At 47.4% G+C, this 27,176-nt stretch overlaps 1 protein-coding gene across 2 annotated transcripts in view; it reads left to right on the plus strand.

Annotated features, from left to right (window-relative positions):
• Positions 1-27,176, plus strand: part of SLC6A2 (solute carrier family 6 member 2) — a 49,011-nt gene that overhangs the window by 2,711 nt on the left and 19,124 nt on the right. For both annotated transcript variants that reach the window (XM_033218435.1, XM_033218434.1), the window contains exons 2-4: positions 10,373-10,504; positions 12,710-12,947; positions 25,787-25,925. In XM_033218435.1, the coding sequence (XP_033074326.1) occupies positions 10,373-10,504; positions 12,710-12,947; positions 25,787-25,925 (509 nt within the window). The remainder of the gene's footprint in view (positions 1-10,372; positions 10,505-12,709; positions 12,948-25,786; positions 25,926-27,176) is intronic.

A 27,176-nucleotide genomic window follows, 5' to 3' on the forward strand; every position in this document is an offset into this window, starting at 1 on the left:
TTGACAAGTCAGCTAGATGGATATTCCAGGGCTTTCATTGACACTGTGTGCTCATTTAGTCATTGCCAGCAATGCAAATAAAGAGCACCTGTTGTATGCAGGGTACTAGACCAGGTTCTTAGGATGCAAAATGGAGCAAACTTGTCACAAGTTCCAATCTTTAGGTGAAGTTGGCCGAAAACTCCTTCTCCCGGGCTTGCTAGCTTAAAACACAACTCACTCCAAGTTGTTTGGTGGTTTGTCTCTTTGTGGATCTGTCTCCCAAACAGGAAAAGGCACAATGAGGGCAGAGACTGTAACTTTTTTATCCCTGTATGTCTAATGCCTAAGATAAGGCCTAGATCACAGGAATGTGGTAGAAGATACCCAAGAAACTACTGTTGAATAAGTTAATGAAATGCTCCAAGCCCTCAGAGACCTCCAACCGTATTCAGAAACAACAACAGAAACACTCAGCGGTAGCTAATAAAGTGAAGCCACATACACCGGTGGGGCAGGGGCAGTCTATTCATTCGCGGTCTTAGCTGTGGAGTCCTGGGTTCCAGTTTCTAGCTGTATGGCTTTGGCAAGTCTCCACGCCTCAGTTTCCTCACTTGTCAAATGGAAATAATGCTGTTCAGCTTGGAACATTGTTGTGAGGACCAAATATAATAACTCAAGGAGAGTCTGGAATGGAGCGTGACCTTAGGAAAGGTGGCTGCTGATTTTTGTTAATGTCATTATGATGATGTATGACATGGTTGGAGAGACAAGTGCTTTAGACAAATGCTCTAAAGGCCTGAGGAAGGGCTGCTTAGGAAGGGCTGGGTGGAGGTGGGCTGTGGTTAAAGCTCAGCTGCTCTGGATGGGGAGGTGCAGACAAGCGGAGAGAAGGGAGGAGATCTCCAGCTGTGCACCTGGGGCAGGAATGTACATGGAATCATCTCAGAGAACAGGAGTGCAGGCTGGCTGCAGGGCAAACCGGGAGAGATAAGGGTGCAGGGGCAAGTTGGGGCCAGGCTGCAGAGGCCTTGAATGCCAGGCTAAGGGGTGGGGATATTATACCAGTGAATTTCCATTTCTGGTTAAGATGTTCACAGTTGGTGTCAGGGAGGAGTACAGTTGTCCATCTCAGAGTATGAAGTAACTCCTTCTCTCACTTACTCCTCATCCCTTCAGACATGCTGAGCTAGCCCCCTCTGGGCTTTATTTCTGCTGAGGCCTCCTGGCTTCTCTGTCTTTTTGTGGATCAATTCTCATTCAGTAATTCCCAAACTAGCCCCAGGGATGAACAAGTGGTCAGGAAGGTGGGTCTCCTGCAATTGCAGAAGCAGCCGGAAGACTGGAGTTTGAATCTGAGCTCTGCCTCTCACTGTGTGACCTCGGGCATAGTACAGCCCCACTCTGAGCCTCAAGTTCCCAGCTATAGCTGAACATGACCTGGGATAATACCACGAGATTTATTCCTTTCCAATGCCCTAGCTCAGGGTTACACCGAAGCCAGGACTCACCTGGCCTGTTATTTAACAGCTGTCAGTGTGCTCTTCTGGTGCCAGTCTTAACACTATAACCTCTGCAATTCCGACTGTTCTTGCTGGCCCAGACTGGAGGATGTTTTGAAATGATGAAGGTGCCAGTGGTTTAGGCCCCTGGCTAATGTTTTCTGAATAAATTACTGGAAAAGATCAGCCTGTCTGATCATCTTCCCCATGGCCAGCTGCTGGGATGCACGGCCTGCGGGAGGCTTTGGGAGCGGAAAGCCACTCTCAGAAATTTCGGAGCTTTGTTCAGAGCCTTCTCAAACAGCTGGTCTCCATGAGGAGGCAGTACCAGGTGATAATTCTAGAGTTTCCCTTTGCACCTGTGATCCTGGTCTGTGATGGTCCCTGGGGAAGAGCAGGAAGATGGACTGGGTGCTCATGTTTGCCTTTCTTCCAGGGAAGTGGCCGCTGTGAATTAACCTTTGCACATGGCTGCTTCTGTTTGGGTCCCATCCTGAGGACAGCTTAGAGCTGTGCATTGTAGAGAAATATAGTCTTTAGGTTCAGGGTCTGAGTCTAACTTTTGCTAGAAAGGTAACGACAGACAAATCACTCACCTTTGCTGATCTGAGCTTCAGTTTCCTTACACAGAAGAGGAGAATAACCACAGCACCTTCTTGCAGGGTGAGATGGCATCAGAGACAATATATGTAAACTCCTCGAAATGATGTCACATAATAGGGACTCGATAAATGTAGTCATTAGTATTTTGTTGTTGTTCAATGATATTAACTGCATGCTAGACTTAGGAGTAGGGCAAGATCCTGATTTTGGAAGTAGCAGAATTCATCCTAAGATGAAATTGATAAAAGGAAATAATGCTGGAAAGTAGTCCCACTTGGGTCTGGAGCCCAAGCATGACAGACTCAGGAATCAGGGATTGGGCTTTGCTCCATCTCCTGACAGCCTAACCTTATCTCAAAATAGATTCCTCACCGGAAAATGGGGTTTATAATTCCTGCATGGGGTCCCATGACCTTTTGTGGTTCTGCGTCCCCAGCGGACTCTCTTCTGTCCCCAAGGAAGCTCAGAGTCTCAGGGACCCCCAGCCCTTTGGGAGCCCTTGTGGCCGAAATATCTGGGATCCTTAACACCAAGTGTGAAGTAGTGGCGGCTAGAGAGGTCAGGAATCTCCAAACTCAGTGCTCTTACATCTGGCTTGGCTGCAGGGGGCCATCTACACACCAGGCTTGCCAAGCCAGACACTGATTGTCAGCTCAGATGCACAATGAGCCAGCCAGCTGGTGTGGCACTCAGCTGACAAGTCTGTACACCCCTTGGCAGAAATGTGGTGCTCATCTGGGACCCTGATCTGAGGTCACTGGCATGGTTTGGCTTGTTACTCCAAGCTTGTCAAAAGGATCTGAAAGGGGCTGTTCCTGACAAGATTGGGATTTAATAGGGATAAATGTTACATCCTGCCCTGCAGTCCCAAATCCAACTGCCTAAGTAAGGATTAGGCCACAGCACAAGTGGAGAAAGGCCCCAGGGCTTTCATTAGCTGCATCCTTCATGTGAGTCACTGCTGAGATCCATTATTTAGCCAAAAAAAAAAATTTACTAAATGCCTATCATATGCCAGGAATATGGAGATGAACAAAAGAAAATCGTTGCCTTTAAGGGGGCTCATGGTCTGCTGCAGATCTCCTAAAAGTCTGTCATTTTCGATTCCAATATTGGAGGTGTTAATCCCAAATGAGGGAGGTGAGGTCCTGCTCTGTTATTTGTGGGCCGTGTTTTCCTCTGTGATGTACTTCTGAGCAACCCAAACTCCCTCTGATGTGTTTCTTTTAAAGAGACCAGGATGGAGGAAATGGAAACCAGAATCTTCACAGAGATTTTACTAAAGCCACAGCTTTATTAGGAAAAATCAAGTCCAGATCCTCCAAAGTGACCAGCACATGGAGAATTACCACATGAGGAGGGGTAGCCCCACGCCAGTTTCCCTGAATTCCACCCCCATTTTTCTGCTTAGAGCAGCTGGGTTTAATCCATCAGGGGAGTGGGTGCGTTCCCTCAGTGGGCCTGTTTCCAGGTCTTCCACTCGACAGCAACAATCAACACAGAAGACATCTGTGACCAAATGTTTGGGGGTTTCTCCCAGCACATCAGGCAAGCAATCAAGTCTGCAGCAGACACCAGCTGAGTACCTCCGATTCAATTCAATTCTGGTGCTGTCTACCTGGAGATAGCATCAGATCTTACAGGTTGACGGCTCAGTCCCACAAGAATGCCCCAGACTTTATGTTCCTATCGTAAGCCCCAGGTTGTTTTACTGTGCTTCCGACCCACTGTCTATAAATCAGGGTTCCTCCCACCCCCTGCTTGGGTTCGATTAATTTGCTAGAGTGCCTCACAGAACTCAGAGGAACACTTTATTACATTTTCTGCTGTGGTTTAGACATGGTTTGTTTGTCTCCACTAAAACTCCTGTTGAAGTTTGAACCCCAGTGTGGGAGTGTTGGGAGAAGGGGCCTAGTGAGAGGTGTTTGGATTATGAGAGTGGATCCCTTATAAATAGATTAATGTTCTTTGGAGAGGGTAAGTGGGTTCTTGCCCCACTCTCTTGGTTCCCCTCTTGCTTGGTACCCCTGCTCCCCTTTCATTTTCTGCCATGAGTGGAAGCAGCCAGAGGCCCTCACCAGATGCAGCTGCCCAACCTTCAACTTTCCAGCCACCAGAATCATGAGACATATAAACCTCTTTTCTTTATAAATTCCCTAGCCTCAGGTATTCTGTTATAGCAATGCTAAACGGACCAAGGCACTACCTCACCTTCACCTTGGGTCCCTACAGCTGAGCTCTTACTGTAGATCTGTGTACTACTATGATACCTATCAGTCTATCTGTCTATCCATCTATCTGTCTATCTATTGATCTATTTTTCCTGGCTCAAAATACCAATAGCCCTTGTTGTAACATCGGGGCACTTTAGGCCTCAGAAAACAGAACCTTTCTCTCTTTGACCTTCTCCTGCCCTCCTTCCATTTGCCCCCTTATCTCTCCAAGGCAGGACTTTTCCCTGGCCTGCCTTTCTTGGAGCTGGCAGTAAAGAAATTCTCTGACCCATCTTTCTAATTGTGAGTCATAAAACCCCCATTTCAGAAGGAGTCCTGCCCCAGGCCCTGGGGGAAGGAATGCTCCACAGAGACCGAGAAGAATCTGAACAGACAGGCCTTGCTGGGCTTTCCCACTCAGCCTATTAGTATTACATCATACTCTGTTCAATCATGGTGGCCAATCATGCCTATCCAATGACACCTCCATAGAAAGCCCAAGAGGACAGGGTTCAGGAGCTTCAAAAGAGCCAAACGCATGGAGGTTCCTGAGTAGGGAACGTCTGAAGAGCCATCTCAGCTTCAGAACTCTTCTAGGGTCAGCTAAGGTTTGGCCTGGCATATCCTGTCCCCCGCTATGGCCGGTGGTTCCATTCCCTAAATCTCTCCACTGCATGCATTCCCCTCCCACTACCTTTATGCCATCCTTCATGCAGCACCACAGGGCATTCTTTCTAGGTAACGGTGCTGGCTGTGGCCTGGGGGCATCCTTTGTCCTGCATTTGTTCATGGTCAGCACTCTTGTTTGCATGCAAGGGTAGAGTAGCCAGCCCCACTTGGGGCAGGGACATGAGGATCCCGGAGCACTGCCACAGAGTCCTGCGTGTGGCTTCCAGCCAGCATTCACGCTGTGCTCCACAAAGCACCCCGCCACACTCCACCACATAAGAGAGCCTTTACTTCCTGTTTCCAGTGGACGGAGCTGCTGCACATGTGCTCTTGAGTATAATGACAAGACATGAGTCCCATTTACAGAGCACCCACTAAGTACCTTGCACTTCACCTCCGTCATCTCTATCACAGCAAACCAGTGACACAGGTGTTATTATCCCATTTACAAAGGGGGAGCTAAGGCTCAGAGAAGGTACATTTAGAAAAGGTCACATAGCTATACACAGCAGGGCTGAGGGACAGGATTATCTTTAGGTCCAGGCATGAAGGCCTGCCCTACCGCCATGCTTCAGAGAGCACAACTCTGCCCCTTCCATCTCATGGGAGGCAAGTGTGCCTGCCCATCCAGCACACTCCCCATCCAAATACCCCACCACCCTCCAATACCCAGACAGTGGAATTCCCTGCCCAAACAGCCTCAGGCACCCTTCTGGGTCTACATGAACCTCTTGCTGGGTTCCCTCTTCTGTGGTGTGGGCTGTGCTGCCGGAGGTGGGGGTGTCTGCAAGGTCTGTGGACATAGCTCAGACACCTGTGTGCAAGAGCTCTGACATGGCTAGACTGAGCTGGGAGGAAGTAGGGGCAAGGCAAACGGGTCTTCCCCTGTACCTCCACATTCCAGCCTGGAGCTCCAAGAGCTGAGAATTCCAACCTTGAACTTTATAATAGAACTATTACAAAGATCTCTTTATCAAAGTAGGAAGACAGAACATGTTTTATTTAACAGTTGTTGATTTGTCACCTTTAAATGTGTCGAAGTGCGAGCAACCCTGTCTCCTGACTAAAGTTTCACCTTCTCCTGCATCCCGATGCCTGCTGTGCTGTTAGGGCACCCTTGGGGAAGGGGGACAAATCTAGCTTCCCTAAGCATGGACCAAGGTTTTCTTGGGGCTCTGGTGCATGACACCGGCAGCGACAGCCTGTAGCTGAGCTGTGTGTATCAAGGGAACTATTCTGTGGATTGGCACTTCTTGCATATATATCAGGGTGTGGCCAGAATTCACAGTTTGAGGAATCCTGTCCTCAACAAACTAGGTGTCAGGGGAGTCTCTCTCCTTCCTGAAGCCCCTCTTTGACCACACTCCCTCCACCTCTCCTCAGATCCCCAGCAGGTCTTGGCCACTTCACCCCTCACTGAACCCCTCCTCCAGGCTTTCCAGCCCTCTACCTGGGGTCCTCCTCACCTGCTAGGGCCTGCTCCAGCACATCGCACTCTAAACCTAAGACCCCTGGGCTTCCCTTCCTGGGTACTTGGCATTTGCACAGAGGCTTCCAGAGCCCTTCTGTACCCAGAAGAGTTACTCATTAACAGTGGGATGGGAGGCAGTGTGGTTGGGCCAGAGGTGATGGGACTAATGCTTTTCTTACTAAATTCATCCAAAGATCACTGCTCAGAGTTTCTTTCATGGTCGACAGTTCTTTTTCTCATGTGGTTGTGTGAGTGTGTCGACATAAAAGTGTGTGTCCTTTTGCATAAGTATGCATAGGTGTGCATTTTTGTGCATGCATATGGTTTTTGGAGACTCCCAGGCACTGGGCACTGAGCCCCTCATGAGGCATGCCCTGCCTGTGTTTTTCCAGGTCTGCCCTCACCAGCCCAGCACCCATGCAGCCAGGGCATTCCAGACCTAAGATAAGATTCTGGCTTTGCAGTTCTGAGACTCTTGGACCCTGTGTGAGGCTGGTTGCAGCTGGCACTGCCACACATGGAGATGGAGCAGGACCACACGAGTATGGTAGTTACAAGCCTTGCAGAGCAGTAATTTTTAGGGGGTTTGCAACCAGCCTCGGTTTCCAGAGAACCACTGCAGAGCTGTTTATAAAAGAGGCAACCTCAGTTGACTTCACTCATCTCTGGAGCCCCTTCCTGACTCTTCAGCCTGAAGAGTTTACTTCTACAAGAGGAAAAGGAAACACTCCCAGGTTTCCTTCTGCAAGAGGCCTTGGGCAAGCTAGCTGTCCTCTTTTAGAATAAGTTACTGGCCACGAGTAGCTGGCTGTTTTTCATTCCTACTTAGCCATTTCACCACTCTTTGGTCTTCTTAATCTGTTTCCACCTGAATGAAGCTTTGGTTGGCCCATATCAAATGCACTCATAGAGAAGAGCCGCAGGTGCATGCAGACCCATCATCTTCCCTCCTTTTCTCATGTTGTTGTGCCTCCCAGCCAGCAGAGGAAGAATGACTCCAAACTGGGCAATTTACCTATGTGTTGGCAGTGCCACCCAGAGGTTTAGAGTTGAGGAAACTGGCCAAAGTGAGACGACTGGTTAACTGGCTGATGTTACTTTTCCCCTTCCTTGGCCATGCAGCAGAGTATGGAGTTGCTGGGGGCAACCCACAGTGGCGAGGTCTGAGCAGTGACTCCTGGCTTTTTCCTTCCCCATGTTCCCTTGGGCCACTGACTTCCATCTTCAGGCCTATCAAAAAGTTTTTGTTTATTTGTTTTGTTTTCATATATATATATATATATATATATATATATATATATATATTGAGTCAGCATCTCACTCTGTCACCCAGGCTACAGGGCAGTGGCATGATCATAGCTCACTGCAGCCTCAAACTCTGTTGCCCAGGCTGTTCTTGAATTCCTGGGCTCAAGCAATCCTCCTGCCTTGGCCTCCCTAAGTGCTGGGATTACAGGCATGAGCCACTGTGCCTGGCCCTATTAAACAGTTTAATACACCTATCTAACTGCCCCTTGCCCTGGCTCTAGATCCTCAAGGGGAGTAGCAGTTGGCCACAAGGCAGAGTGGGGCTGAGACATATCCAGGTTTGAAGCCGAGCTTCATACTTGCTAGCTGGACAAGCAACTTAACCTTTCTAAGCCTCAGTGTCCTCATCTGTAAAAGGGATTGTGGTAATTCTCTCTCAGGGGTGGTTTTAAATAAATAATTATGTAAAAACTTGTGTGCAGCTTGGTATATAACAGGTGCTCAACAAATAGTACTTGTTACTTTCACCAACCCCACTGACTACCTCCATCTACATCAGCACACCAGCACCACCATTACTGTCAGCAATGTGCATAGAGACATGGGTCAGGTGGCAAACCAGCCCTCTCTATGTGGGAGAGGGAGAAAGGCAGAGAATGAAAGGAAGAAAAGAGGAAGGAGAAAAATGGCACATGGCCACTCCAGAGACTTCCAACCTGGAGCAGTGGCTGTAGCACTGGGCCAGCCTATGACCAATAGACCAGATGGCTTAGCTGGTCCCAGATCCCCCATTTCAGAACAACCTACCCTCTGATCCTATTAAGACTCATGTCCTTCATCTAGGTTGGAATGTTCTGGAATCTTTGGGGCATGTTGGAAACAGCTCTGGAGTTCTTGAGCCAGGCAGACCTGGACCCAAATCCCAGATCCACAACTTACCAGCAGGTTAAGGTCGGTCAGGTCACTTAATTTCTCCAACCCTCAGTTTCCTCATCTGAAAAATGGGTATAGCAGTTGCTATGTCAGAGGGTTTGTGTAAGTGAGATCACAGATAGCCAGTGCCCAGGTCCTGCCTGATACACAGGAGATGCTCATTTCCCAGTAGTTTTACGTTTTCCCCCTTTCCACCCTGCTCCCCACCACTGATCAATCTTCCACTCAGAAGGGACTGGGTCTCTCAGCACTGGGGCCAACGCTTCATGCTTCCTACTTAGGAGAGGTGCCCTGAGAAACAAGTGGAGACTGATAGTCTGAGTAGCTGAGTGAGTTTGACCCTAGGTATCATGTGACTTTGCCACAGTTCTTTGCTATCTTGAAGCCTTAGTTTCCACATCTGTAAAATGGAAATAATAATGATCTTTGATCTTTGTGGTGAGGATTGAATGAAAGTGCTTGGAGCTCAGAAGAGGACAAGCAAGTGTGAGCTGCTGGTATCTATTGTTAATAGTGCTAATGTTACCATTGTTAAAGTATTTCCTGTTTTCTTGATGTGGGTAGGTCAGAGAGTATTTGGTTTCCAGGGTTACAACACCTTAGCTAAAGGCCAGTGGTAACAGGAGTTTAGATCTGGCCTGGCCACCTCCAGCTGTGTGTGGAAAGGAGCTGGTGTTTTGCTTTGGGCACACTTGCAAGCTGGGGCTCATATGACATGTGTCCCAGTGAGTCACCTTGCAGAGTCAGAGCCCACTAAGCACACCCTGGGCTGCCAGGGTGTACTGAGAATTGTCTCTGCAACTCAGATTCGTGCAAGTCCATAGGAGATGCTCATATCACAGTAGTTTTACCTTTTCCCCCTTTCTGCCCTGCCCCCCACCACTGATCCATCTTCCACTCACAAGGGAATTCTCCCAGGAATTAATTGCTGCCTCGTGCCCAGGGACCCCATCAAGTTTCTGTGATGTTCTGGGTGGATAACTTCCCTGGTCAGGAACTTGAACCTCTGCTCCTTTGCTTCAGCCACCTATAACAGTGGGGACCTAGTGGATTGGAAGGCTGGAATGTGAATCCAGCTTCCCTTACCTACCAGCAGCACCAACAGGAGCCATTAGACTCCCTTTTCTGCCCCTCAGCTTGCCCTGGGGGTACATAATGACCCTGACTGGTTATTATGTTTGCAGGCTGTTGTGAAACTCTAAGAAGAATCCAGTGAGATCATGTTTGGGAAAGCCACATGCAACCCTAAGTGATATGGATACCAGCAAAATTAGAAACTCCGTCATGTAAATTTAGGCACTGTCTCTTTTTCTCTGGTCTCAATTTTCTTGCCTGTAAAAGGAAGGGTTTGGGTTAGATTGGCATTCCCAGAGTGATGATTCACGAAAGAAAATGTTCAGTGTTTAAATAAATCTTGTAAAGGCTACACCTGTGATGCCCCTCCTGACACATCACAGCATGCACTTGTGTGTATCAAAGACTAGGAGAAGCCTGCAATAAGCAAATCTATTTTGCTTTGCTTAACCTAGATTTTACTAATTTGACCACAGAATCTCACTATTATGGTTATGATTATTACTACTACAAATACTGTTACTGTTATGATGATTAGTATTGATTGCTGTGTGTCACCTTTGGAAACAGCCAGCTGAGCAGATGCCCGGGATCTTTGCAGCTCTTGCAGACATGGATTCAAGACCTGGGCGGAGGGGGCAGGGGTCTGTCGGGTCACACTCTGCCCCTGTGTCCTCCAGGTGCCTTCCTGATCCCGTACACACTGTTCCTTATCATCGCGGGGATGCCCCTGTTCTACATGGAGCTGGCTCTGGGACAGTACAACCGGGAGGGGGCTGCCACCGTGTGGAAAATCTGCCCGTTCTTCAAAGGTAAAGAAGGGGTGGGAGGAAGTGTCATGGTTGTTCACAAAGGCTTCCCTGTTGCCCCTGGGGAATCTGCTCCAGTGGTGAGATCTAAGGTAGACCTCCTGTCATGTGGGGTTCACAGGTATTGACAAGGTCAAGACTGTCCACCATTCCAAGTTACATGGAGAGCATTCAGTGTGTTGGGAATAGCATTAGCATAGAAATTCTGGAAACCTGGGTTCTAATCCAGCTTTACCTGCTGAGTGACCAGAGAGTCTATTTCCTGTATGGGAAATTTTTACGTAAGTATCAGAAGTACCGAGCACATATACCACTAGTCTCTCCTTTTGCTCCCATGGCAGACATTAGAAGTTGATCATGGATCTTTTTGAGCCCAGCCTGAAAGCTGATTCGTACAATAGCCACAACTAGTTGATAGCAGCTGAAATATAACATGAAGCCTACTTGCATTTGGGACTAAGAACACATCTGCAGAAAGTAGCCAGAGCAACTGCTATTTCTTGGCCCCTATACAGCTGGGAGAAGGACATGGAGGAAGAGTTAGTCTCTCCCAAGCACTGGTTGGAGAACTGGGCACAGGGGGCAACGAGGGCCAGTGTGACTCCCATGAGCCTCTTCTCAGCTGGCATGTGTCTCCTGAGTACCTCCTCTGTACTCAGTCCTGTGGGAGATACAGCTGGTGCAACAGTCTTATAAGACATGTGCATTCATTACTTTTCTTGTTGTTAATTGTCAGAAATTCAACTCAAACTGGCTTCAATATAAAAGAGAATTGACTTCTGTTACAGTAAAGTCCGGGGATTGGCTTCAGGTATAGATAGATCCAGATGCCCAAATAATGATGTCTGGAATCTCTCTCTCTTTTCGTGTTTCAGATCTGTTTTTTTTCTGTTAGTGTCAGTCTCAGGTAAATTCTTCTCAAGTACCTGCAAAGATGGCCATCCGCAACTCCAGGCTTAAATTTTACCAAGTTTAAATTTTACCAAAATCAAACAAATAAACAAACAAAAACCTCTATAGAGTCATAGCTTCCTTAAAAGTTCCAGAGAAGATTTTCATTGGTTTAACTTGAGGCATATGCCCATCTACTAACCAATCACTGTGACTGTGAGAAAGCTCTGATTGGCCAGGCATACATCTCGTGATGGAGGAAGAGTGGGGAATAGCCTCACCCACACCTCACAGGCTAATCATAACTTAAGGCTAATTCCTTAAAAAGCAATGTTGGGTAGGTAAACAATACATCTACCCTAGAAAAAAGCTATAGAACTACCCCTAAAGGAGCTTATGATACATTGAGGCACACGATACTGGCACCCGAAGCAGGTGATTGAGAATAGGACCCAGAAAGCACACAGGGCTGAAATTCCAGTCAGGGAGTGCTTGGTTGGGTTTCCCCAGAAGCAGTTCGGAGACAAGGATTTAAGTGTAAGTAGTTAGTGTGGGAGGTGATCCTTAGAGAGCAGCAGCTGGGGGTAGGGAAGGGGTGGCAGCCATAAAGGGCGTGCACCAAATCAGTGCCACCCTGGGCAGGGAGCTCAGTCCCATCAGGGGAGAATATGAACACCCGTCAGTGTTATCCTGCCCATGGGGCGAGGGAGCTGGATACTCACAATCCAGCTCCTAACATGGCTGCCCACTGGGAGCAAGAAGGTGGTTGAGTGGGCAGGGGAGCTCCAGTGGAAAGAGAGAGTTATCAGGCAAAGAGATGACAGGCGCCTATGGACTCTGGCAATCTGCTAACTGTGCCGTCGGCGGCCTGTTAGAAACCGGGCCACACAGCGGGAGGTGAGCAGCGGGTAAGTGAAGCTTCATCTGTATTTACAGCTGCTCCCCATGTCTCGCATGACCGCCTGAGCTGCGCCTCCTGTCAGATCAGCCGCAGCACTAGATTCTCAAAGGAGCGCAACCCCTACTGTGAACTGCGCATGCGAGGGATCTAGGTTGTGTGCTCCTTATGAGACTCTAACTAACGCGTGATGACCTGAGGCGGAACGGTTTCATCTCGAAACTATCCCCACCCCCAAATCTGTGGAAACATTGTCTTCCATGCAACTGGTCCCTGGTGCTGAAAAGGTTGGCGACCGCTGTGCTACAGGAAACGAGAGGCGGAGGGAATGGGAGTGCAGTGGTGGAGCCATACCCAAAGAGAGGTGGCTGTGGAGCTGGGCCTGGGAGACCCCTGCCTTACCCCCTGTTCCCACCCAGGCGTTGGCTATGCTGTCATCCTGATCGCCCTGTACGTTGGCTTCTATTACAACGTCATCATCGCCTGGTCACTCTACTACCTCTTCTCCTCCTTCACCCTCAACCTGCCCTGGACCGACTGTGGCCATACCTGGAACAGCCCCAACTGTACCGACCCCAAGCTCCTCAATGGCTCCGTGCTTGGCAACCACACCAAGTACTCCAAGTACAAGTTCACGCCGGCAGCGGAGTTTTATGAGTAAGTCACAGACCCCTTGTGCTGGGCCTGTTGAGGCCAGTGCTTGATATGACCTGAGCCAAACACCAAGGAAAGCCACAGACCAAGGAGACATATGCCGTCAGGATGTTAATGTTTACTGAGTGGCCACTGGCCTGATGCTGGGTGAGGGGCTGAGGACACAGCTATGGTCGAGGTAGTTGGAGGAGCTTGCATTCTGGGGGAGGAAAGTGGAGGAGGGAAGATAATACACAAGTGAACGGGTAAGGGAGTGAGGATGTTTTAGAGTGTGTGTGCACTTCAGGGAATGCAACACTTTCTGGGGTGTGTAACTGCTCTTAAGGAACTGAAACCAGGTATGTGGGAAAAATCAATCCTGGAGGGAAAAGAACGGTTGCGTGGGTAGTCAGGGAAGACCCCTCTGAGGAGGTGACACGGGAACTGATGACATCAGAGAAGGGAAGAGCTGGGGCTCAAGGGCAGGCGATGAGCTGCAGGTTGAACCCAAGTTGATCTGACCCTGAAGCTGTAGTCTGACTCACCCTGGGCTGCTGTCCCTCTGGAGTTCCTGTGGGGGAACATAATCAGAGCTTGGAGAAAATTCAAGAAGTGGGAAGCAGGCCAGCTGTTGGCAACTCTGGGAAATTATCTGGACCATGTGTACATGAGAAGCCCTGGCCGTTGGTGCAAGACAGAATATCATTTAAAAAAAGAAACTTTTATGTTGAAATACTGTTACACAAAACAAGTAGTAAAAATAGTGCATATACCCATCACCCAGTTTCCCCTAGTGTTGACGCCTTGGGTAACCATGGTATGAGTTTGAAACCAGAAAATTAATATTGATACACTGTTAGCTAACAAGCTGCAGACCTTATTTGAATCTCACCGATTTTCCCACTCATGTCCTTTTCTGGTATTTAATTGCCACGTTTCTTTAATCTTCTCCAGTCTTTGCTCTTCGTTGATTTTCATGACCTTGACACTTGAAAAGTACTGGCCAGGTATTTTGTGAAATATTGATTTGACTTTGTTTGTTGTTTTCTCATAATTAAACTGAGGTTATGCATTTTGGCAAGATTATCCTAGAAAGGATGCTGTGCCCTCCTCAGTGCATTCCATCAGGGGTGGGGAGACATGCTATCAATGTCTTGTTGCTGGTGATGTTAATCTTGCACACTTGATTAAGGTGGAGATTGCCAGCTTCCTCCTGTGTAGAGAAAGTTATTTTCTTTTTTTAAGTAATAAGTGTCTTTTAGGGACATACATTGAGTTTATACAAATATCTTGATTCTCATTTTTGTCCACATTTCTTAGCATTCATTGACGATTCTTGCAAGTAAGGACTATTACCATAATGTTTATCTACTTATAATTTCCATCATTCCTTCTATTTTATTTTATTTTTTTATTTTTTGAGACAGAGTCTCGCTCTGTCACCCTGGCTGGAGTACAGTGGCACCATCTCGGCACATTGCAACCTCCACTTCCCACATTTAAGTGATTCTCCTGCCTCAACCTCCTGAGTAGCTGGGATTACAAGTGTGCACCACCACGCCTGGCTAATTTTTGTATTTTTAATAGAGATGGGGTTTCACCATATTGACCAGGCTGGTCTCGAACTCCTGACCTCAGGTTATCCACCCGTTTTGGCCTCCCAAAGTGCTGGGATTACAGGCGTGAGCCACCACAGACAGCCTATCATTCCTTCTAGATTAGTTGATTGGAATTCTTCTTTAAGGAAGAATTGTCCCTTCTCCCCTATTTATTTATTAATTCAGTTATTCATTTATATCAGTATGAGCCCCTGGATATTTATTTTATTCTGTGGTCTTAATCCATAACTGTTATTGTTGTTGTTATTATTATTATTTTATTTCAACTTTCATTTTAGATTCAGGGGTACACAAGCAGGTTGTTACATGGGTACATTGCATGATGCTGAGGTTTGGGGTGTGATTGAACCTGCCACCCAGGTACTATGCTCAAAACTACCTAATGAACATAGTACCCAATAGGTAGTTTTTCAACTCTTGTCCCCCTCCCTCCCTCCCTCCTCACTCTTGTTGTCCTCAGTGTCTACTGTTCCTGTCTTTATGTCCATGTGTACTCAGTATTTAGCTCCCACTTATAAGAACATGCAGTATTTGGTTTTCTGTTCCTGGATTAATTTACTTAGGATAATGGCCTCCAGCCACATCCATGTCCCTGCAAAGGACATGATTTTGTCCTTTTTGTGGCTGCATAATATTCCGTGGTATATATGTACCACATTTTCTTTTTCTTTTTCTTTTTTTTTTTAAGACCGAGTCTCTCTCTGTCACTCAGGCTGGAGTGCAGTGGTACGATCTTGGCTCACTGCAACCTCTGCATCCTGGGTTCGAGTGATTCTCCTGCCTCAGTCTCCCAAGTAGCTGGAATTACAGGCACCCACCACTACGCCCAGCTAATTTTTGAATTTTTAGTAGAGACGAAGTTTCTCCATGTTGGCTACGCTGGTCTCAAACTCCTGACCTCAGGTGATCCACCTGCCTCGGCCTCCCAAAGTGCTGGGATTACAGGCATGAGGCATTGCACCTGGCCACCACATTTTCTTTGCTATTTTGAGTAGTGCTACAGTGAACATCCACACGCAGGTGTCTTTTTGGTAGAATGATTCATCTTCCTTTGGGTAGATGCCCAGTAGTGGGATTGCTGGGTCGAATGGTAGTTCTATTTTTAGTTCTTAGAGAAATCTCCAAACTGCTTTCCACACTGGCTTAACTAATTTACATTCCCACCAACAGTGTATAAGCTTTCCCTTTACTCTGCAGCCTTACCAGCATCTGTTATTTTTTGATTTTTTAATAGCCATTCTGTTGGGTGTGAGCTCATAACCATCATTATTTAATTTGTGGCTTCCCTGAATCCTCTCAGCCTCTACTTCATCCATTTATGTCCTTGAGGAGGGTGATGACTGACTTGTTTTCAGCCACCTGATTTAAAATGTTTGCATAGCGCTCTGTGCACAATGTAGCTAGCATCCATTGTCTTCATCCCTCAGGCATGGGTCAGTTCCATTTCATCAATCCCTACATTAACATGCTAGCAGGTAAGCAGAAAGTACCTGTTACAAGCTGTGGGGCAGACAGGATAGATTCCCCCTGAACTCCACCCTCAGGACACTCATGGTCTAGAGCAGAGGTCCCCAAACTTTTCTGCTTAAGATCATAGAGTAAATATTACAGAATTTGCGGGCTACATATGTTCCTATTGCATGTTCTTTGTTTTATTTTGCCTCTAAAAACCATTCTTAGCTCACAGGTCATAGCTAACCAGTCCATAGCTCAGATTTGGCCTGGGGGCCATGGTGTGCTGAGTCCTGGCCTAGTGCAAGATTTCCCAGTAAAACTTCCCGCCATGATAGAAATGGTCTATATCTGTGCAATCCACTACAGTACCCACTTGCCACAGGCAGTTACCAAACAGTTGAAATGTGGCTAGTGTGACTGATGAGCTGTATTTCTAATTTAATTTTAATTTATTTACCTTTAAATAGACATATGTGGCCAGTGCAAAAAAGTGTGAAAAAAAAAAAAAAACATATTCACAAACAACAAAACTTTAGTGCTCCTCTCCTTCAGTCCTATGGATTCCCCAAGCCCAGAACCTGGGAATGAGTCCTGATTGTCTGGAGATGGGGGTTATCCTGGGACCATCTCTTTCCCTGCCATCTTGGTGCAGCAGGGCCAAGGGGATTTAGTTTGGTTGAAAGTGACCTCTGAAAAGTCTACTGCCTCCTCAGGGAGTCAGTGTTCTCAGGATCCAGGAAATATCTTCAATGGTTCACTGCAGAGAATTTGCTAAGGGTCCTGTACCTGCATCCACCTGTCTTCATCCGTGATTCCCATGGACTTCTAACGTGCATGTGTAAAAATTGTGTGTTTTAGAATTTTTCTTGGAGAGGGTCTGTAGTTAAGTTGTCATCAAATTCTCAAATACCTCTCCAGCCCTCCTGGAGGATCTGAACCACTGCTGTCACTGAACGTGAGCATCTGCTGTAAGAAACCTGTCTTCCTCACCATCACATTAATAGCTAACCTCTTACCATGTGTATGAGGTTTTCTGCTAACTTCCTCGTATGTATTATTTTGATTTAAGCCTCACACCCACCTAATGAGGTTTCTGTAACTCTTATCCTCATCACACTCTTGGGGAGGCTTCATTTCGCAGTTGAGACAGCAAAGTTCACAACCACACAACTATTACTGCACAGAGCCAAGATTTGGACCCAGCCAGCATGCATTTGCAAGACCCTGAGAACGGGCATCTCCTTCCATTTTGCACTGTAGGAGCTTACTTCTCCTCACTCTAACCCCAGCCCTGCCTGGCAGGGGAACTTCACAGCATGCACCCTTAACCTCTGTGTTATATTGGCCTCTATCCATTATACATGTTTGTTATTATGCAGAAATATTGTCATGGTCACACATCATATTTACCCAGTTTAGATTGCATCCCAGCCATAGTGCAAAGCACCCTTTCTATACTATATTTTAATCCTGACCACAGTGGTCTAAAATTATGTTTTTGAATGAGAAAACAGGCACAAATCAGTAAGTGACTTGTCCGAGGTCATAGAGTTTAGAAGTGGCATTAAAAGTTGGTTTGGACCTAGGTAGTCTATCTCCAAAGCCCAAGATCTTAGCCCAGCGTTCTAAACCTTAACTGCACATCAGAATCACCTGGAGAGCATGGAGGCCTGGATTCTACATCCAGAGATTCTGATTTCATTGGTCCGGGTACAACCAGGGCACAGAAATTTCCATCAATAGCCCCTCCTGCAATTCTAACATCCAGCCAATGTTGGAAGCCCCTGTTTACTCACTGCACTCTACTGTCTTGGAGTAAGACTCCTGCTAGAGTCAGGCTGACATCTCTTTAGTCTCATGTCATGGAAAATCTAGAGCCTCCTTCAATCTTCTGAGGAGGAGCATGGTCTCAGAAAATTCCAGAACCATCAGAGAGCTTGCAGGTGGGGGTTTTAGGCCTTTCTGTCTTATGAACATGGTTTGGAGGGGAAGGTGGTAAAGAATAGTGGAGCAGAGAGTGCTGCCGACACATGTGATTGGTTGAACGCTCTCCCCCTCATCCTCCCATGAAGGAAAAAGCATGATTTTTCTTTTTACTCTTAGCAACCCTTGTTTTGTAAGTTAAATTGGGAAATGATAACTTTGTCTCTAGTCCAGTCTGCATTTGATTCCTCCTCTGATGTCTTCATGGCTAGTATGTCGGCCCCAGCAGAGACACCCAACAGGAGGGAGAGGTGAGATAGGTTTTGAGACCCTACTTACTTTAATTACAGCCCTAAGCTTCCTCCAAGCTCAGCTGTAAGCAGAGAGTGGTGGGAAAAGATGGCCTCCTCATGCACTGGGCTGAAAGGGTTGGGGGATCCAGGTAGAACTGAATGCAGGGTTTTTTGTTTGTTTGTTTTTTTAAAAGAGATGGGGTCTTGCTCTGTCACCCAGTGGCACAGTCTCGGCTCAGTGCAGCCTTGACCTCCCAGGCTCAAGTAATCCTCCCACCTCAGCCTCCCAAGTAGCTGGGACTACAAGCATGCACCACCACGCCTGGCTAACTTTCTGTATTTTTAGTAGAGATGGGGTTTCATCGTGTTGCACAGGCAGGTCTTGAACTCCTGGGCTCAGGTAATCCACCCACCTCGGCCTCCCAAAGTGATGGGATTACAGGTGTTAGCCACCTCACCCAGCCTACAGGGCTTATTTTAGGAGCCTTCTGCCCTACAGATCTTCCCTCTTTTTTTCCTCTCCTTCACCTTCCCTCCACTAACCGTGCAAACCTTCATTGCTACCATCAGCCAAGCACTGAGGATCTCCTCACATCCAAATTCCATTTAATCTTCACAGTTCATGGAGGTGGAAATTATTCCCATTTTACAGATAAGAGAGTAGAGGCTCGGGATTTAGGTAAGTGGTGGAGCTGGGAGTGCAGGGGCCTGGTCAAGTAGATAGGAGTTCTTCTCACGCTGCCCTTTCTTGCCTGGAGCCTGCCTCTGTGCTTTGTAATGCACAGCACTGTCATCAGCTGCCTCTAGACTTTTTTTTTAATGGCATGCTGCCCTTTTTTCTAAATGTTTCTGCTTGAAAAACGTCCCCTCAACTCAGTTTGGGAACCCAGTGAGTGGGACTTGTAGTGCCAATCCTGAGGAAATAGAAAATTTTTTCTCTTTCCCCAAACCTCCTGGCCAATTCTGTTATCACCCTGTACTCATTTAGGCTGATGGACTGAGCATATCATTCAAGGGAACAAAACTGCTATTTTCCCCAGGCTCTGGGCCCAAAGCCAAGCAGCCCCACACTAAAAGAAACTGCAGCTCTGTAACTTTATCTGTAAAAGGCCACCTTTGGTGAACATGTGCCTGGCAACAGAAAACTTCCACCCCATGCTGGTCCCTGGTGAGGAAGAAAAGTCTCCCTCCACCCTAGTATTAATCATCTGTGCTAAATATCAAGTGAGAAATTGAGCTTTTTTGGCGTGTAGACTTCAGAAAGCCTGGATGGTACACTTAACGATGATTCATTTTCATTAAACTTCTGGAAAACTAGAACAAGTTTCTTGTACTAACCCCCAAGGCTTGGGCCTGCTGGGGAGAGGGGGCTGGATTCTCATTGCTTTTCTTGGGCGTAAGCTTGGGAGTCCAGATCTTTTCACTGATGAAATACCTAAACAACCTCTACAACCCTGAAAGTGGACTTTGCATGCATGGGGCATCAGCTGGGCCTGTGGGGGGCATTTCAACCATGAGATTGGACACCAGAGGTATTTTGGCAAGTTTCAGGGGAAGGACGATTGGTTCCATGCTTCCCCCCCCCCCATTATTTGGATAGTCAAGTCAACCAAATGACAATTGACATTATTCAACACCTGTCCCATAAAACCACAGGAAGTAGTGGAATTAAGCATCAGATAGGGTCATTACACGCCTCTGGTTCTCTTTTTTTTTGAGGCAGATTCTCACTCTGTCACCCAGGCTGGAGGGCAGTGGCTCAATCTTGGCTATTGCAACCTCTGCCTCCCAGGTTCAAGTGACTCTCCTGCCTCAGCCTCCCAAGCAGCTAGGACTACAGGTGCACGCCACCACACCTGGCTAATTTTTGTATTTTTAGCAGAGGAGAGTTTCACCATGTTGACCAGACTGGTCTCGAACTCCTGATCTCAAGGATCCACCCGCCTTGGCCTCCTGACATGCTGGGATTGTAGGTGTGAGCCACCGCATCCAGCCTGGTCCTCTGTCTTTTAAAATATGCCTATGCCCTGCCACCCTTTACTCTGCTTTCTCTCTCTCTCTTAGGACATAGCAGAGGGGTCTAAGTCAGGGGATCATTTTGAGTTGAGATGAGGATGAGAAGTTTGCCAGGTAGACAAATTGGGCTCGGACGTGTGTTCTGGCTGAAGGAACAGAAGGTCCCCAGGCCCAGAGCCATGGATGCACCCTATGACCAGGGACTGACAAGTAGCTTGCTGCTGCCAGGGGTGAAAGGCAGGGTGTGGCAAGGCCGGGGATGAACTTGGCACGGGATGGACTATGGAAGGCCTCAGATTCTGAGAGACTTGCATTGTTATCCTCTGGACCTCGATGCTTTCAACATTTTCGGTTGGATGATTCTTTGTTGGGGGACAGGGGTGCACACTGTCTTGTGTATCTGTGATGTTTAGCAGCATCCCTGGCCTCTACCCTCTAGGTGCCAGCAGCATCTCCCTCCTCTCCAGATGTAACCACCAAAAATGTCTCTCTAGACATGCCAAATGTCCCTGGAAGGCAAGGGCAAAGTTGCCCCCAGTGAGAACCACTGTTTTAGGTTCTAAGAAGCCTGTAAGGCTTTGGAGGCAGGAGAGTGGCAAGGTTAGAACAGCACTTTGGATGGATGGTTCTGCAGTGGCACAGACAGTGGATGTAAGGGGGCTGACAGGAGGCAGAGAGACTGGATTTGGGAGAGAGTGGGAGTCATTTACAGTAACTCTGGAAGGACAGTGTATTAGTCAGTGTTCTCTAGAGGGACAGACTAATGATATACATCTCATATGAGTTTACTAAGTCATATTGACTCACACGATCACAAGGTGACATCCCACAATAGGCTGTTTGCAAGCTGAGGAGCAAGGAAGCCAGTCCAAGTCCCAAAGCTGAAGAGCTTGGAATCTGATGTTTGAGAGTAGCAAGCATCCAGCACCAGAGAAAGATGTAGGCCAGAAGACTACACCAGTCTAGTCTTTCCATGTTCTTCTGCCTGCTTTTGTTCTGGCCACACTGGCAGTTGACTAGATGGTGCCCACCCAGACTGAGGGTGAGTCTACCTTTCTCAGTCCACTGACTTAAATGTTAATCTCCTTTGGCAACACCCTCACAGACACATCTGGGAACAATACTTTGCATCCTTCAATCCAATCAAGTTGACACTGAATATTAACCATCACAGACAGAATGTGGGTCTGGCCTGGGATGGGGAGAGTGGGGGTGGTGATGGAGGGAGCAGCCAAGAGATAGCATTAGCGGGGACCAGACATGGCAACTGATTGCATGGGGGAGATGATGCAGGGTGAGAGTTTAAGGCCACAACAGCTGGCCTGGGAGCTGCAGGGATGGGGGCCATTCTGGGGACGGGGCATTGGTTTGGGTAGACCTTGATGACCTACCCAACTCTGCTCATTCATTCATGCATGCTCACATCCCCTCTCCTGACTGCTCCCTCCCCAACACCGGTGTACCTCTTGTCACCTTTCCGGCCAGCAGAGAAGGCACCTGCCACCTTCACAGCGGAGTCTCCCCAACTGACCCCCTCTACTGAGTTTTCTGGGTACCCTTAACTCCCTTGCTGACACCTGCTGCTCCTTGAAGCCTAGGACTCAACCATAATGATCATTATAATTACCATTTATTGAGCATTTCCTGGGTTCAGGGTATTATTATCTGATATTCTATAACTCGGCCCTCATCAGAGTCCTTTTACTGAAAAGGGAAAGACTCGGTGATGGGGAATGCTTACACTCACTATTGTCCCCTTGCCTGAGAGCCCCAGGGGGCTGGAGCCGTCACCTGCTTCTCCACAGCCATGCCACCAGCCCGTGGCACACTGCCTGGCTCAGAGCAGAGGTGCAGAGAGAGTTTGTGGAATCAATAAAAGAATTCGGGTCACACGGGAGCTGGTGGTAGGGCTAGGGTGGGAAGCCAGGTCTGTCTGACCCCAGAGCTCAGACAATTTCTGTGCCACATTTTTCTATTTTCCTTCACATTCTTTCAAATAACAGACATCTATTTTGAGTGGATAAATGATGAAAAAGTGAATGAATCAGCCTCGCTGGTGGCCTTCAGCCTTTCTCTCACCTGCCTGGAAACAAATTTAATTCCTACCCAAGGATAAGCTAAGTAAGTTTCCAGACTCAGGGTATATGTTTTCCTTACAAGTCGGAATCTTCCTGCATCATTTGTGACGATTCCAGCAAGGGCTGTCATCTGCCTCTGGCAGACAGACAATTGATCTTATCCACTGCAGGTGTGTACAATTTTGCCATTAATGTGTGTTTTGGAATTAAAGCCACCTTCCAGGGAAGGATGATATGTTAAGCTGTTTGCCTCTAACACCTTAGTACAAATTTATTTTGTTTTGTTTTGTTTTGTTTTTGAGATGGAGTCTCGCTCTATTGCCCAGGCTGGAGTGCAGTGACAAGATCTCTGCTCACTGCAATCTCCATCTCCAGGGTTCAAGCAGTTCTCATGCTTCAATCTCCCAAGTAGTTGGGATTACAGGCATGCACCACCACACCCAGCTAATTTTTGTATTTTTAGTAGAGATGGGGTTTCGCCATGTTGGCCAGGCCGGTCTCGAACTCCTGACCTCAGGTGATCCACCTGCCTTGGCCTCCCAAAGTGCTGGAATTATAGGCATGAGCCACCATGCCTGGCTATATAAATCTATTAAGCAGCTGCTTTCTGAATGGACCTCTAGCTGAGTGCAAACGCCTATAGAATGAGACAGGGAGGTTTCCACATGGGAAAATGTGTGGTGCCCTGGGCAGTATGAAAGATCTGGGCAAAAGGGTTAGAAATTTGCCACAAGTGAGGGGAGGAGTTGCTAAGAGAAAGATTGAGAGTGTGTGGGAGACTGACCCTCTTTCCTTCCTTGTTCTCCTTGGGGTGATCCTGGAATCTCATTTTCAGTAGTAGAGGGATTGTTGGGTTTAGCAAGAAAGGCTGGGAACATTTATCTGTTTCTAATCCAATGATCTCTCATGAACTAACAGGTCTAACTGCCAGTTCTGGGCTTAGCACTGGGGACCAGGAATGGTTAATTCACCTCCTCATCCTGGGAGACCCTTGTATACAGTTAGCCCTGACCTTGCAGGAACAGGCAGACTCTCTTAGCAACTGAGTCAAGAGCCACAGGAACTGGAAGGGTTGAAGGATTCCTATCAATGGTGATCAGGGGAGCCTCCTAGGAGAGGTGACACTGGATTTGGGTTTGAAGGGTGTTGGGCAATGTGCAGCTGACTGTTGCCTCTGAGTGTGAGACACAGAGAAGAACCCAGTGGGAACTCGTTGTGGGGGCCCCTGCAGCTCCCTTGAACCTCCCAACATGTGTCATGCTTTATTGTGAATTTGCATGTAGTGTTGCCTCACATGCTACGATACAAGCCCACCAAGGCAGAGTCAGGACGGTGCACGAGCAGTTCCTGTGTGTGTCCAAGGCCCAGATGGGCTGGCTCACAGCGGGCCTTCAGTGAGGAATGAACGATTAGGGTGCAGAGCAAATACTACACCAAGTTGTTCCCAGTTCTGTTTGCTTTGCTTTGCAAGGGTGCAGAATGGTCAGGGGAACCCTTCTCCCCTGGGACCTGCTGTATTGTTTCAGCAGTCTGTCTTATTTGACCTTTCCTTAGCTCCTAAACGACTTTGATTAGATTCTCATTAGCAAACGGTCATTTTGTTTACAATTCTCTTTATCATTTCTTCATTGTAGATTGTACGAGGGACCCCAATATTCTCAGACCACCTTAGTATTGTTTGTTTTTCTTACTAAAAAAACCAGGCTGGGCGCGGAGGTTCATGCCTGTAATCACAGCACTTTGGGAGGCCAAGGCAGATGGATAGCCTGAGGTCAGGAGTTCAAGACCAGCCTGGCTAACATGGTGAAACCCCGTCTCTACTAAAAATACAAAAATTTAGCCCGGCGTGATGGCGGTCTTCTGTAATCCCAGCTACTCAGGAGACTGAGGCAGGAGAATGGCATGAACCCGGGAGGCAGAGCTTGTAGTGAGCCGAGGTTGCGCCATTGTACTCCAGTCTGGGAGATAAAGCAAGACTGCGTCTCAAAAACAAAAACAAAAACAAAAAACAAAAAACGAAAACAAACAAAAAAACACTTTATTGATAGCTAACCAAAGGAGTGACTATCATCAAGTGACAGCTCAGAAAATGATACCTGTTGAACGCAGCCAGTAACCTCACCCAGCTCAGGAAAGAGCATGATGAGTGTCCTGAAGTCCCCATCATGTTCTCTCCCAGTCAGTAACCCCCTCACCCCCATCCCAGGGTACACCTCTCCTGACCTCTAATCCTTTAGGTCAGTTTTGCCTGTTGCTGAATTTTATATGACTGGAGTCAGACGGAAGTGCTCTTCTGGCTTTGACTTCTTTTTCTCAGCAGTGTGTGCGAGAGTCATCCCTCTGGAGGTAATTGCTGTATAATACTCCACTTAGGCCAGATGTGGTGGCTCACACCTGTAATCTCAGCACTTTGAGAGGCTGGAGCAGTTGGATCGCTTGAGCCCAGGAGTTCAAGAACAGTCTGGGCAACATGGCAAAACCCAGTCTCTTCCAAAAGAATACAAAAATTAGCCAGGTGTGGTGATGTACACCTGTACTCCCAGCTACTTGGGAGGCTGAGGTGGGAGGACCACCTGAGCCTGAGTAGGCTGAGCCTGCGGTCAGCCGTGATGGTGCCACTGCACTCCAGCCTGGGTGACAGAATGAGACCCTGTCTCAAAAAAAAATACTCCACTTTATAAATATATCCTAATTTATCCATTCCACTGTCGATGGATGTTTGAGTACTTTGCAATTTGGGGTTATTATGAATAATGCTGCCATAAACGTTCTAGAGCGTGTCTTTTGGTGAATATGTGTACAATTTTCTATTGAGTCAATATCTAGGGCACAGGGTAAGCATATCTTTAGCTTTAGTAGCTGTTCTCCAATAGGAGAAATGCTCACTCTTGTCTCAGTCTCTAGACCAGGGATTCACAGATTAAGCAATATGAACCTTTTGGGAGGGGTCATTCTTTGTTATTGGAGACTGTCCTGTACACTGCAGCATGTTTAGCAGCACCTATAGTCTCTATGCCAGTAGCACCACCTCTCCTTAAGTCAGGACAATAAAAAACATCTCAGACATTGCCAAATATCCTCTGGGGTGGGGGTCGGAGGCAAAATAGTCCTCCCTCCTGCTGAGAACTGCTCTTTACAGTGTGAGTTCTATGAGGACAGGAACCTTCCCTATTTATTACTCTAAGGCTAGGTGAGCAACAGGCACTTAAGAGATTTTTGTCTTTTAACAGCAGCCATAAGCCTGGAATCTCCCCAGATGATTTGCTTCTCCTAGGACAGACTGATCCTGGGCACAGGCCATGGCTGACCAGGGCAGGTCCATTGTGGTGCATGGCAGTGGCTGGGACCCCCGAGTTAGGGGAGAGTGGCCAGGTCCTGTCTCCATCAGTGTGCATTTGCAGGGACTGGCCTGTGGTCACGGCCCCTGTTGTCCTCCCTGACACCATTTACCCTGGTCCTCTCCCGTCTCCTCTGGGCAGGCGTGGTGTCCTGCACCTTCATGAGAGCAGCGGGATTCATGACATCGGCCTGCCCCAGTGGCAGCTCTTGCTCTGTCTGATGGTCGTCGTCATCGTCTTGTATTTTAGCCTCTGGAAAGGGGTGAAGACATCAGGAAAGGTAATATCTCTTTGTTTCTCTTTCGGTTGGGTGATCAACCTTGGTGGGTGTGATTATTTCTAGCAATAATTATGTAGTTGGTGGACAAAAAAGATGGAGCTGGAAGTGCAAAGCCTGGATTCAAGCCCCAATTCTGCCACTGACTTAGACAAACCCCTTCCTTCCTTTCCCTTCCCTTCCCCAAGTCTGTGTCTCGCCAACAATAGGTTGAAGGGGTATAAGTGGATCAGAGTTTCTCACACTTTCCTGCCAAAGCTTCCCTAATAGCAGAGACCAGGGACTGGGATACCCCAAAGGTCTCAGGACAAAGTCTAGAGATGCTATCAATATGCCCTTGATAAATCTTGAATCTCGACCTAAATCTTCTTGCAAATGTTGCATCCTACTCTGGAATATGACCGTAAAATCAATAAATCCCCCCTCTGAATTTTTTAGGAAAAAAACAATGCTCTAGAAGATATTCAGATGTATGCTGGATTTTGTGTTTCCTCCGATACAGAAAGAAGTGCCCCCAGAGTTCCAGGTGCCTTCACGAGAAGAGCATAGCTTTAGATGACCCATGAGGGCCAGTCCAGAGTTGGCATTCTGAACTTGGGTGACACTGTCTCCCTGTAGTCAGCCTCTCAGGGGTGAGGAATATTCAGGAAATGGCTCCTGTTGATTTTTAGCCCGAGGAACATCATGGAAACAACAACCCCATTTGGGCTCTACAGGGTCTATTTAGAAGCTTGACTGTATTAAAGAGGATGTGGATGGGAAATATTCTTTCCAGTGTTCTGGTTAGCTACTGCTGTGTAACAAACCACTCCAAAATGTAGTGACTCAAAATAACAACCATTTTATTGTTTCTCACAATTCTGTGGGTTGATTGGGATCAGCTGGGTCGTCCTTCTGCTTCATGTGATATTCCTTGGACTACATGGCTTCAGTGGGCTGGCTATTCTAGATGGTGCATACACATTGCTGGCAGTTGGCACTAGCTGGGAGCTAAGTTGGAGCTGCCAACCAGAGCATCTTCAAATGTTTCCACATAGACTTTCTATGGTGCTTGAGCTTCTCAGAGCATGGCAATTGAGTTCCAAGAACATGTTCCAAGCAGACAAGCCACAATGGTATACAGTAGCTCTTCCAGTCTCTGCTTGCATCATTCTTGCTATTGTCCCCGTGGCTAAAACAAGTGTTGTGGTAAAACCTAGTGTCCATATGGGAAGGAATTACACACAGGTGTGAGTTCATTGGGGGCCACACCTC

The sequence above is a fragment of the Trachypithecus francoisi genome, unplaced genomic scaffold (genome assembly GCF_009764315.1).
Source record: "Trachypithecus francoisi isolate TF-2019V2 unplaced genomic scaffold, Tfra_2.0 Lachesis_group10, whole genome shotgun sequence".
In the NCBI taxonomy this organism is placed as follows: Eukaryota; Metazoa; Chordata; class Mammalia; order Primates; family Cercopithecidae; genus Trachypithecus; species Trachypithecus francoisi.